At 35.6% G+C, this 13,880-nt stretch overlaps 1 protein-coding gene across 7 annotated transcripts in view; it reads right to left on the reverse strand.

Moving 5' to 3' along the window:
* NLGN1 (neuroligin 1) overlaps window positions 1-13,880 on the reverse strand; it is a 266,450-nt gene that overhangs the window by 162,668 nt on the left and 89,902 nt on the right. For 4 of the 7 annotated variants that reach the window (XM_030456073.1, XM_030456072.1, XM_030456071.1 and 1 more), the window contains 2 exons: window positions 11,476-11,535; window positions 2,141-2,293 (listed from right to left, as the gene is read on the reverse strand). In XM_030456073.1, coding sequence (XP_030311933.1) covers window positions 2,141-2,293; window positions 11,476-11,535 — 213 coding nt within the window. The remainder of the gene's footprint in view (window positions 1-2,140; window positions 2,294-11,475; window positions 11,536-13,880) is intronic. The other 3 variants (XM_030456077.1, XM_030456076.1, XM_030456074.1) reach the window with 1 other exon arrangement.

Consider the following 13,880-nt stretch of genomic DNA (forward strand, 5'->3'; position numbering starts at 1 on the left):
CTACAATTATACAGAAGTTCTGCTCTGAGGCTGTCTTAGCACCAGGAAACAAAGGCAGAAAAACTAAAACTGCAAATTTTCTTTTTTGATTACTAGTGTGTTCCTCCACTACCTATTTAGTGATACATCACCATTATTTACAGGGATTATACCATATTAAAATATATGAATGACTTCTACATATAGTTAACAGATGCATTTATTTTACTAAGACAAAACTACAAGCCTGGTACAGAGGTATTTTAGTTTGAAAGTCATTTCAAGTATTCATACCAATTACTGTGTTCTACTGTGAGTTTTAGAGGTTTTACTGCAACAGGTCCCACTTAGAAGAAAATACGCTTTCCACCCCTAGAGGCTCTGTAAAGACCACAGAGTCCAAAGAACCACAAAATCCTGAACACAAATGAAATTCTCCTAAGCTCAGGAAGATGTTAGCATTGGTTACCTCAGGGATCAGTGTTAAATTATAAGTAGAAAAGCCATTACCATCAATGGAGGTGAATTAATTTTCATCTTTCAAGCAACCAGCCCTTTCAAACACTGCAACTGCAAGTGATTTAGGAATTGGACTAAATAATTCACAAAAATGGTCAGTGCTGTCATATAACAGATACTGTATTACTGGAGAGAATACCCTACTGGCATATAATATAGATAAATGTTGTTTGAAACGTCAAAGACAAGAGCACTGGTGTAAAAATAAAACACACATTGCAGACTAAAAACTGATACACTAATATGTGCTCCAGGACTGGAAGTCACTGTAGAAACTGAAGACAGAAAAAGGGAAAAGAACATGCAAAATATCAGAATTTCCTTGATTAAAGAAGTATAACACAAATGAAAACTACAACTGGATAATAAGGAGATAAATCCAGCAAAAAAAGTTATGAGTTTTCTGGAAATTATTCAGTCTCTTGTAAAACTAAACTGTAGATGACTAAGTTTCAAAAATCTAAAGTCAAAATCCATTATTTGCCCCCCAAATTAAAGTGTATTCAGGTATTAAAAATGAAACTATTGGAACAAAGTTACCTAAATAAGCAAACCAGAACCCATGAATTTGGGGATCATGATAACTAAATGCAAACCACAAAGAAACAGAGCAACGATGAAATAAAATGACCACACAAAAGAAAAACAGAGTAGCAGACATTGCTGATGCCCACAAACTGAAAATAAAGTTAATTTGTCTTCAGAGCCAACTCACTGCTGTGAATGACACCTGGTTTGTCACAGCCCTGCTGATGTTACAGGGAATTCCCTTACACCTATGCACATTTTCTGAAGTTTTCTTATCATCCCAGAATTGAACTCCTGCCTTCAGAAGTCTTAGTAAGCAACATTTTGGTTGAATATGCAGATGAAAACCCAAACAAAACTGGTTATACTGTATCAAGAGCTGATGATTTTGTATCATTAATGTGTCCATGCTGACAAAAAATCAAAGGGTACTTTTTTAGAAATTCAAGCTACAAGAGGAATACCCCACAAGTCTGCCAGCAGCATCAGCATATCCCACTCATATCCTATTCATTGCATTGGAAACATTCAAAAGTAACTCTATTCACTCTCTAACCTGACCTAGCTAAAAAATACTGGATATATTTGAATCATAGCCATAACACTTCTCAAAGCTGCCATGAAGAGCAAAGCAAAGAGATTAAAAGTATAACTCTTATCTAATAGTGTTTTCATAACCTCCTTATCTTTTTCAAGGTATGAAAAAATCACGGTAATCAAAATTTAGTCTCATTCTTCCAACAGAAGAATTCTTCCTTATTGTCTATAGCATTTTCATTTAATTTAGCTCTCTATAAAGTAAAGCACCACTGGTATTCACTGAGAAAAATAGAACTCTTCTGTCTGAACAGCACAGCAACAGGAGCACTTAAAGCATGACAGTAGGTTCTTCCAGCTAGTACTCACAATGCTATATCTCATCCCCAGAATACAAACCTTTTGTTTGGGAAAGAAACAACAACAAAGTTTTATTCCTTTAGTTTCTTTTTTCTTTTTTTTTTAAACCCAGAAACCAAGAGCAACAACAACAACAACAACAAAACCACCATTCTCACATATAACAAGAATTGCATTGCAGATAGCAGGGATTAAGGGAAAGCTGAAAGCTTCTTACCAAGCACCCCCAGGCGATAGTTGACTGTGATGACTATCACATTCCCATAACTTGCTAGAACACTGCCATCATATAAATTTCCAGTGCCTTCCATGTAGGACCCTCCATGAATATACACCATCACAGGCTTAGGTCCCCCACTGTCCCGAATGTCTGGAAAAAATATTAAGAAACATTTTATCTCAAGAAAGTAGTAAAAAAATAAATAATAAACACATGCAATATTTTAATTAGTTTTAGTGAGGTTATTTTTCTTGAAGTGTTTCTCAAGCAACGTTTTATACATAAGGAAAAGGGCAGGTGGGCATAAGTGTTTCTTTGAGGCTTGCTTCTAACTAAAGTTTATATTTTTTAAACACTTGTTGGCCTCAGAGAAGGAATTGAAAATGGTAACATGTTTGCTCAAAAGCAGTGGGACAGTGGTTTGATTCTGTTCCTGATGAATTTATCATAAAATTTGTATTAACATCAGTACAAGTTCATCTAGGCAAAGTCCAAACTCCTCTGAAAGCTCTGTGCACCTTTCTGTGTTCCTTCAGCTAAAGGTGATTCACCATACTCAAATAAAGAGGATTTCTACTCATACATAAATTGCTGATTGCTCCCAGCACAGTAAGGTCGATAATGTATTAAGAGGGTGTACAAGCAGCTATCTGAAGATAGGTCTGAAGTCTAAGTTTTAAAAAAATATTTGCAAGTTGTTTAACACCTAAGATTTCAAATGACTATTTGTAACCTGGGTAGCCTGATGTGAAGTGGGAACTTCTTACCTTTGGGAACTCTGAAAAGCACTGGATGTTATGTTTGAAAAAATAGCTCCCTGGAAACAGGGGTTGTAAATCCCCAACCCCACATTCACACAGATTTTAAGGTTCTCAAAATTGACATTGAGTGAACATTTTTAAATCTTAGAAGCTCTGCCATTCTCTCAGACAACAAGATTAGATATTGACACGTTGAATTGAGTTTCTTTGGAGTGAAGACATTCATTTGGTTATCCTTCCCTCCTACCAAAGAGTCCTAATTGCAAACTGATGCATCTACCCAGAGCAAGATTTTGAATACCTGAACAGGAGGAAAGTTCTTCGTAAATGTGAATTTTAAGAAACAAGTAGTGGCAAGATAATATGCTATTTTAAAAGATTCCTTCTTTTGGACTGGAAAGAAATCAGCTAGGGTGCAAATTTAAATGTTTATATTTTGATTAAATTGTATTTTTATCTCATTTACATGTGCTTGAATCTCTTCTACTGCCCAAAACATAGTACCCCATTCTAATAGCCTGTAAAAATCAAGAAGACAATAGCAAAAGAGCATATGAACACTTCACAGTGAGGCACTCTACTCAGTTTTGGGTTGAAGACATTTTTCTCTCATTATGTCAGAATTCAAGTGACTTCCCTGATTACTCGCTTCAGCTTTTGAAGAAATCTCAGATGTATTGTTTCCTGCTTTGATTTAGAGGGATCTTAGGTTAAGACACTTTCAAGTAAGCTCTCTGTAGAATTGAATTGTTTCTGAAGCACTGTAAAGATAACTAAATGAGGGCAGTTATGCTAAAAGTCTTGCTTTTTGAATTTGCTGGAAAAGATTAGCACAGATGTCTCTGTTTGTAAAAAACCATTTGCTATTATTATTTTGATATCGACTCTAATTTGAACAAAATGCCAGGACAGTCAAGATCAGAAATTGGATCTTCAATATTGGAAGTACTACAACAATCAGTTACTCAAGACCAAAAGGATGACAAAATGTTGTTCATGAAATTGCCTGTATTGCTTTCCTCACTCAAGCACATAGCAAGGGCTTCCCAACATGCAGTTTCCAGAGTGTAAAGATAAGGAGATTATTCCTCTTCATTGTCCTTAGGATAGAATTAGGAACTCCTCAGGTTTAAAAAGTAAACGTAGGAAAATGTATTTTCAGATTCTTACACTGTTTTTAGTAGATGGTTTGTTCGTACTTTACTCTTCTTTATTTATTGTTTGTTTTTTTTTTGGTTTGGTTTGGTTTTTTGATACAAACATGGAAGCAATAATAAATTATTAATCTGGAATCACTGTGTGACTGTTCCCAGCAGAAATTGTACACAGTTAATTGTATGCTTGGTGGTAGCACAGGGGGAGACTGTCTCAGAATTCTTCTTTAATTAAAATTACATAGAATTACAGAGTACCAACTGTGAACAGTAATGAAACATTGGTAGCACTGGCCTGTTTATCTGGAAAAGAATATTGGGATGTTTAGAAAAGAATGAGTGCCCTTTATCTGAGAAAGGAAGCACATATTCATTAATAAAGTCTGATGTATAAAGAAGCTCTTTGTGTGAGTAAATTCTGCCCATACCATACTGTTGTTATTTCCTACTACTAATATTCTTGCAAAGATTACAGACAGATAAAGAAAGACTAATTTTCAGCTCTGCCTATGGCTATGTCAGAGCAGATGACATGCCCTATGAATTTTCCTCATGCTGCTTTGCCAAAGTCATCAGTCTTAAGCAAAATCCCTTCTACAAAAGAAAAATTGTGCTTCTGTGTGGTTTTTTCAGGCAATAATCTAGTACTGGAGACATCTGTGAGGTTCTGCAGTATTCAGCTGAGGCTACTGGGACTTTGGGCTATGGATTATACAGAAGCTATGGAGCTTTTTGTATGAAGAAGAGAGATGACAGAGATTTGGTCTGACAGTCAGTGGTTTCATATCAATTGCAGTCTATAGCTAGGAATCTTTGAAAGGTGCAAATATTCAGCTGGGTGAATGCTATTTAGCTACAGATGTTATTAACCACTGAAAGTTCTTTAAATAATAAGATCAAAGGACCAGAGCAAAAAAAATCAGACCATAATCAGGAATTTTTTCCTACCTAAAAGACATTAAATATTCCCTCAAAGGAAGAAGTATTAAAATAATATTCTGTGAGTGAAGCTGTATATTGTTATAAAAGTGGCAGAAAGATCCACTTTTTAAAAGTGCTTTTTGGAGTTAAGTGTCTAACACAACGAAGAAAATAACAGATTTTGGGACTCAGATACTTCTCAAAAACAGACCCTAAGTGACAGGGTAAGTTTTTAATTTTCTCCAACAAGCTGGTTACAGTCTTTCTTGTGCATGTGCTGGAGCACTCTCTGTAAACTCTAGTTACACTTTCTCACACAAATTAAGTTATTAATGAATGCTTAAGTTATTTGTGGAAGCAACTCATTCTGAACTTGAAGAACTGGGGTGGAAATGTGGCAATGTTGCCAAGAAATGTAGATTTACATACTGATTTAATTTAGTTGTGTACTGTACTTTTCCTTACATTTTATTACTTTAAATAAAAAGAAGACACACAAGCATTTTCAAAGACACACAGGGATAGTGCTGTTGAAAATCCTTCTCAAATTCAACTCTGCTTTGGTTTTATTCACACAGGGGATGTTTTGAGTATTGGGATTTATTTGGCTTTAAACATCTAAGTAATTTTTAGTGTGTAGCAGGGAATTACCTGATTTATATGGCATGTACATGAACTGTAGGGTTTCCACAGTGTCCTCTCTTCTGCACCTTTCAAAAGTTTGTCAAATCTACTGGTTATGTCTGGTCTTAATTACATTATGGGCAACTTAGGAAGAGAGCTGTCTTTTATTCTATGTTTGTTCCATCACACAACAGGGAACCAGGTCTGACTGTGAATACCAGGCACAATTGTCATATATAACAAAACATAATTATAGCTGCAGTCATTTGAAGCTCATGTGAATTGGCCATGTGACTTAACAAGTATAATTTGCAGGGAAAAACCAAAATGGGAGAGGAAGAAAGCCTACCTGGAGACAACTCAAAAATATAATTAGTTTAGCACAGATGTCACAAGCAGTGTTTTTCCAAATGCTTTAAAAAAATGATATTTTGATGTAGAAAATTAAGTAAATTTTATTTTTCAAACACAAAACAGCACTGGAACACTGGAAAACTTTTAGATTGGCTACTGTAAATCCTATGTGTTCCTTATAAATAATATTTATATGTGTGTGTGTATGTGTAGCTCTACTGTAAGATTTTGTACTGAAATATTTAAATAGAGCACGTTATCAATCAAAGCAACTCTTAATCATTTAAAAGCCTTTTGAAAGTATTTGGCCTTCCAGTTCAAATCTATCAGAAGCCCCACAGATACACTGCTATTATAATAAGCTGATATGTAAATACCCATTTAATGCCACGTTTTTAACATGTGATATAAAACTATCTTGAGACTATTAAAGTACTTATTAAACTTCCTTTTGGAATGGCAGTGAAGTTCTAGGGATTTTTAATATTTTAAAATACAGCCTGCACCCATCAAGTTTTAGATAAAATAGAAGTCTGTCTTTTTTTTTTTTTTTTTGGTGGGGGTGGATAGGGTTGTATTTTATCTGTTAAACCAATGGATCATTTAGTGCTCTCTCAAACTCTTAGGTACTTCATATCAAAGTGATTTGAGATCCTAATGGAAGACTATATTAATGTATATTCTAACAGGAAAAAAGGCCTGTGCTTTTATAGACAAGCAACTGGAGCAGATTCTCATTAGAGTGGCACTTGAATAGCCAGGTAGGTAGCAATTTTAAGTTATTAAAAAATGATGGTTAGAAATGCAAAAACTGACAGACTGTACAAGCAATGCTTGGCAATGCTAAAAGTATAATGGAGCCCCAAAGAGGTGCTTGTATTAAAGGTCTGTCAAAAGTTTTACTACTCACATTTTGAGGCATTAATAACATCCGTGCACAAATTAAAGATAATCTCAACTGAGATGCTCAGTGCGAAGGGGAAATATAATTGGAAAAAAATTAATAGGCAAACGACGTTGGAATCTGTACTTGGGAGTTGGAATCAGAACTCTCATGAATGGGTGACAGGAGGAACAGGAATCATGAATATGCCTGTGTCTATCAGTCAGCAAGTTCACCTGAGGTGGTTAGATCTGTGGTACTCCAGCTTGGCCGGAACTCATTAAAGGCAGTAATTAAGGCTGGAGCATGTTGTTGCTTTGTGAGGTAGACAAATGTGTTCTGCTGTTTACTGATCTCTGAAGTCCAAAAATGCACTAGTGCCAGACTGAAAACTTGTTTCTCTGCCTATTTCTTGCCATGACAGTTGAAGAAAGATGAAATCCTAAACTTAGCAACCCAATCTATTTTAATACTAATGAAGTGATTGGGGTTTTTAGAGAAGATCCTTAATTCTGAAACAGGAGCTTTTGTGCCAGTGATGCTACAGCCTGATAAGCATAAGGTGGGATTTTCAGATGTCTGCTACATCATTAGCAGGTAAAATTTGAGTGTATTTTTGTTTGGTCTGATTATTAAATATTTTGGACCAAGAATTTCCTTCAGTCGATGAAGTCCAATAGCCCGTACAAGACAGAGCATCAGCCTAAATGATCAGAATCATCACAGTTACAGCCTGTGAACAAACAGCAACATCTGTTCCTAATCTGTCTCCTTTTCCTCATGAGAGATTGGAATGGAAACAGAAAGGGTAGAAACATCTAGCAATTACAGTGCTGCTGCAGCATGTCCTCTCAGTTCCCTGCTTTACTGAGGACATGGTGCCTGCATTCCTCAAACTTAGTGTCTGGATTCCTCTTTTCTAAAAATGGAATAATAGCATTCCTCTATCACAGGGAGATGGGCTGAAACAGAATACATTGAAAACTGAGAGATGCTCAAGCAGCATTGGGGACTAAATAAGGATCTAAGATTGAGAGATTGATGTGCTAGGTAAGGTGTGTATGACAGAATGGTGGATGAGAAGCATTCACTTGTGAGCAATCCTGCATGGATACTTGATACAGAACTAAGTGCCTAGAAGTTCAGTTCTGATCCCTGAGTATACAGGTAGATTAATGATTTGTGTTGCTATGTTTCATGTTAAGCATTTTCTCATGTAAGAATTAAGGCTGCATAAAGAGTCACTGTTTTCTGCTATAGTCAAATTAAATCAAGTTGAACTATGACCAAAATTAAGACTGATCTATTAATTCAAATTATTTTACTTTTTTAAACCAAGCCTTGTTTCTAGACTGGGGAAGGTACAGTTTAGTAACTGCTAAGGAACTTGAAGTTAAATCCTGCATATACACCAGATATTGCTTACCTGCATGTCAAAAACTACACAAATCCACCACTGCTATAAGAAGAAAAAAAAACCAATGCTCACCAGATGCAGTTGCTTTTGCCACTTTTGTTTTTGGTGCCTGCTCAGGTAGTTCAATACTTACTGAAAAAACAGGTAAGCAATTTCAAGTGTAGACATGAAAGGGTTATACAGAAACAAAAATGCACCCAGACTGGGGAAAATACACAGTTATAGAATTTTTTTTCCCACATTTCGCATTCATGGAATTTGAAAACACCTCCATTTTTTAAACAGCAAATTTGCAGGTCATTAGCTGGTAATGTGCACCACTGCCTTTGGGTCTTTTGGAAACAAAAATGAAAAATGATCTAATTAAGCCTGGTCTACTGGTTGCAGCACATACCAGAGATCCAAGTTTGATTACTGATTCCAGTGCTTTTGCTGACAAGGTCTGGATGGCAATGCTGTGGTAGTGACATGTGGCAGCAGATGGGAGCAGGATTATTGAGCACTCTTTTAAAATTAAATTTTCTAATCAAACTATGATGTTTGAGTGACATGATACAGAATACTGTCCAGGCATTTGATGCAAGATTCTGCTATTAAAGCTCTTTTTTTAGAAAAGGTGAAGAAACAGACATGGGAGATCTGAATATCTCAATAGAGAGACCATCCTGGGCATTTAGAAGTCACTGGATGGTGTTTATGGATTCTATGGTTATATGACAAAGGTGTTTTTCACCACTGGTAGCCCAGTCTCCCTAATATTCCAATTTCATCATTCATTCCATTTGGTATTTGTTTTATTTCGTCCCCAGCTACTCATTTGTAGATTTATTTTTTTTTTTAATATGGAATAAAAACTACTATACTGCAAAATGTGAGGGGTTTGATGGGCAGGTTAGCAGAAATCTAAACAGCTATGGCAGCTTTTTCCTTTCCTGCTCTCTCTTCCTGCTAGTCATACCCCAATACATATGACTTGAATTTTGTGAACTCTCCAGTTCTGCACATGCAACAAGTGCTTGAACTCCAGGTCAGAAGAGCAGAATGACAGAAGGCAGGTCAGGTCATCCCTTAACCCTCCTCCCCTGGGGGACAGTGAAATGCAGGGCCTCAGCAGCCTGGGTTTCTCCCAGGCCAGCAGCCATCCCTGCAGCCTTCTGTATCCACTGATCATAACAATTTAATTTTGCCCTGTCTCTCCACGACTCTCAGAAGCAGTGAAAGTCTAATTACTGCCTGCATTCTTCTATTGCATGGAAAGGAGAATAAAACTGTCACTTGCATGACAGAGGAAATTAATCCCAGCCCTATAAATTACCAAGATTTACTAATGTAGTAAATGTGTTTCTTCCCCCCTAGTTTGACTGCTGCATTCTTACAGTTCTTTTTCCCTCTCGTGTCCAATTCTTAATGTGGGAGATGGGTTTTCTCTGACATGGACACTTGTTCTCCAAAGACTGACTCCATGTGCTAAGCTGCTCTCTGATAGCAGCCCCTCTGATGAATTTTAGCAAACTAAGAAGTCACTTTTAAGTGTGTCTAAGCAGAGATGATCTAAAAAAGTGGTAAGCCATTAGCACCTGTCTCAGCAATTACAAAGCAATTTAAGAGAACCATTAAGGTCCATTGGATGAATAACCCAGGTTTCAAACCCTTCTTCAAACATACTGTTAAAACAAGACAGAGTAACTTTTACAAGGGCTAATTCAATACCACAGGTCTTGGAGAATACACTAGAATTTCCCTTGTAATATTTTGTCATGAACTCATTTTGTCATGAACTAATGTAAAAAATTACTTGGCCTCAAAGAACTAAGAGGATCTGAATTATGACACTTAGCTGGGAATAATATGAGAGCTTTCAAAGGAGATTTTCAATTAGGTTCTTCATGCAAATCTTGGGCCAACTGGTGGGGTATCACTCATATGCTTAACTTACAAATTCAGTAGAAAATAGTAGATCAGACATGTAGAAATTTGTGGGTTTATTTATAATGTCTCTGGTTACTGGTTGAAGAGTTAAATGCTTGTATTTGCCTTCTTTTCTGATAAGACTGTACATCTGTTTGATGATGTTAACCATCAATGTTCTGTGAGATGAAAAATTTCTCAATTAAGAGCCCTGCACTTTACAAGTTAAGCTTCATCTTAGTATCTGGAAAAAAAAACCAACCCAAATACTAACAGAGAAGCACGTAGCAACTCTACAAGGCTTATGTTGTATTTTGGTTTAGTCATTGAGCATAAGATATACAAAGTATGCATTTAAGATGCAGAATTTTGAAGCACATCGACTTGAAGGGATGAGACTGCTCAGGAGAAAGAGCCCCTTGTTACCATTTTCATAGCCCTGAAAAAATATCAAATCTGCATATCTTATGTGATTAACAGACATAATTCATAAACAGAATAATATGCTTGACATTTCAAAGTTTTGATTTTACTTGGTAATAGGGTTGTCTAAGGGTCAGCAGAAGCAGACAGGCATCTGTATGTGCTTACAGAAAACAGAAGGGATCCAATTCCTTGAGATGACATCAGTGAAGCTCCACTGAATTCACCATGTGGAGCCTCACGAACTGCAAATGTTGCCTTTAGTTCTAGGGCTACCTTCTTCCTACAGGGAGGTGGGGCACTCTTACACGTATTTATATATATATATATATATGTTCTTGGCAATGTAAATGCAGAAGGTTTTGTATTTAGGGAAATTCAGTTGCTCAAGAGACACTTGCTAAGAATTTTTGGTATTTTTCCGTTTATAAACACAACATTTTCTATGTTTATCAAACTGAGATCAGTCAGTGAAAAAAAGAAACATCTTCGTACTTGGTGAAATACATAGGGTTAGAAAACATGCAAAAAGGTGTACAGAGAAACTTTAAAAGAGTGTTAGTTTAAATAGTATGGACAAAATTCAGTCAAAAGGTGGGATGCAACATATCAAAAGTCCATTTCAAGAAAACAAGAAACCTCCTCTTTAAATATTGTTACGGTTTTGTATCAAAACGTAGAACTTAACAACATTCTTTAAAAAAAAAAATAAAAAAAAATATGTATAACAACAAGCAAGAAGACAAAACACATCAAAAATGGGAATTAAAAAAAAAAAAAAACAAAAAGTAACTCTTCAAAAGAAGACAAGAAGTCAAAAAAAGAGGGGAGAAAAAAGATTTTCAGGGATCCTTGTCATGCAAATCAGTTTGGCGGCAAAAAAATACCTTCATCTTCAGCACCGTCATTATCACCTAAATCATCTGTCTGTTTCTTTGTAAGGGGACCTAGGATTAAGAACGGAGAAAATGGAGGAAAAAAGACAATTCAAGAATATACAAGACTGAGGAAAAAAACAGTGAATATTAAATTCCCATGGATGTTTCAAGAAAAACATTTGCAGGGAGGGAAATCTTAGTTTATAACAACCCATTTTTCATTAAGTTTTTCAAACATTACAGCAAAACATTCCCTAGGGGGTATGGCTATTAGAAACATCTAGCACAAGAATCAAAGAGTGCCCAGTGCTTTATTGTTTTTAAATGAAGAATCAAAGCTTGTTTACTAAAAGCATACCCACCATAAACTGCATTTATCCACTCAATTTAATTGGTGTTTTTCATTGTAGTTATTAAGAATATTGGAGACAACAACTGTCAAATTACCTCTTACATTTGATGCAATAGGGTGGTGAAATGTCTTGATAGTTGGTTAAAACAATATTTTCTGTGAAATGCTAATTCACATCCTTAAGTGGAACCATTTAATGCTTTACAATGATAAGCATGGGTTTGGCTTTTCTATTGTTTGCTTTGGGTTTTTGGTTTTGGTTGTGGCTTTTTTCGATACCTTCATTACATTCTCCTTTCAACACCACTGTAGATTCCCTTGAAACCTTTGACCACCTGCTGAGATATTTCTAAAGAATGATGAAAATCCATATGTAAACTAGAAACCAGAGTGGAATCCTAGACCAACTGAAGGCAATGGTTTTTGCCATTGATTTCAATGGGGCCAGGATTTTGCATTGAATATGGAATTGAAGTTTTAATACAGGCAAGAAACACAATATCATAATTCTTTATTTCTATAAATGGATGGCAAGATAAAATTCTCTCACACCCAGCACCTGTATTATTAACAAGTAATAAAAGATTCATCATATTTTCCAATGGGAAAAATGCCTTCTCCTTTACTGAGTAATAAAAATATACACCAGAAGGAAAGTCAAAGGCTATTCTGAAAATATTTCCACATCATATATTTTACACACTTACGCACAAACAAAAGACAGTTGGAATTCAGCATTATCTTTTCTTTTTTTTCAGAGCTCTCTCATTTCCATGACATTCTGTAATTTGCATGCAAAAAAGCAATCAGTACAAACACAGGAATAAGTAAAAAAAAAAGAAAAAGCCAGCCAAGCACAGAGTAGAAAACAAGAACTTTCTCATGCATAAAATAGCAATAGACAAAAACAACAGCAACAAAAGAGATGAACAGTATGTGTTGATATTTGCAGTAGATGTAGGCAAGAGACATGCATTAACTCTGAGCACTATGGTGTATTAAAACATTTGTATTTGAAATGCTCTCTCTCTAGCTCTGTTATTTCACAGGATATTAGTCATTCAAAATTAAACCTGCTGTTTGTCAGCAAAATACCATGTATTTGTGTAATATCTTAAAAAAAAAATATCATAAAATGTTTGTACCAGGTGAATGGACTTAAGAAAGAGAAACAACCCAGGAAATATCATGAGATTTTAACTCTGAACGTAGGAACTGGACCATAGTATTGCAAACCAATGCTGAATACCTTAATAACTGAGTCAGCCAGGAGTATAGATTTAAACTCAATACAATACTAGAACTATACATCATAAATTAAATGTGAGCATTTTTATAGTCACACCTGCAACAATCATTCAGTTTAGTACAAAGCCTTGGTGAGTACAAAAGCTTTTCCTAGTACAAGCCCTGAATGTAATCTTTACAATATAAAGCATCTAGATAATGTCACCTTATTCCATTACACACATTTAAATGTCTTGCTGCCCAAATTCTCATACCATGGCAACTTTTCTTCTGAAAGAATAAAACCAGAAAAGTACAAGATGCATGCAAAGAGTAAGAGTAGTTTCATGGTGGGTTTTCAGCATGGTGAACAAGAATTGACTTGAAGTTCTAAGACCTAAGACTTAATAAAGGAGAGCCAGACACAGCCCAAGGATGAAACCAAGACAGTTAGTGTTACATGTTTATAATATCTGGCCTTTTTGAGGTATTTTCTACAGATGATTGCCCCACATCTCAACACCATAGTACATCAACCATCACCAGGCAAATTACTGATCTTAGATCATGTCTGATTTTATAATACAGTGAAGCATAATTAAAGCTAACTATTAAACATCACCTGAATCATTTTAGCATTTACATAGTTGTGAATTTCTCTGAAAACCATTAAAAAAAATCATACCAGCTTTCTTATAATCAAGTTGCAATACACATTATACACAATTCCTTCACTTTATAGGGCTGACCTATTTTTAAGCTGTCATATATTAAGCATGGTTTCTAATACAGCTGTAGATCTATATACAATACAGAGGCTCTGCTTGCCACATCC

Source organism: Calypte anna, chromosome 9 (genome assembly GCF_003957555.1).
Source record: "Calypte anna isolate BGI_N300 chromosome 9, bCalAnn1_v1.p, whole genome shotgun sequence".
Lineage (NCBI taxonomy): Eukaryota > Metazoa > Chordata > Aves > Apodiformes > Trochilidae > Calypte > Calypte anna.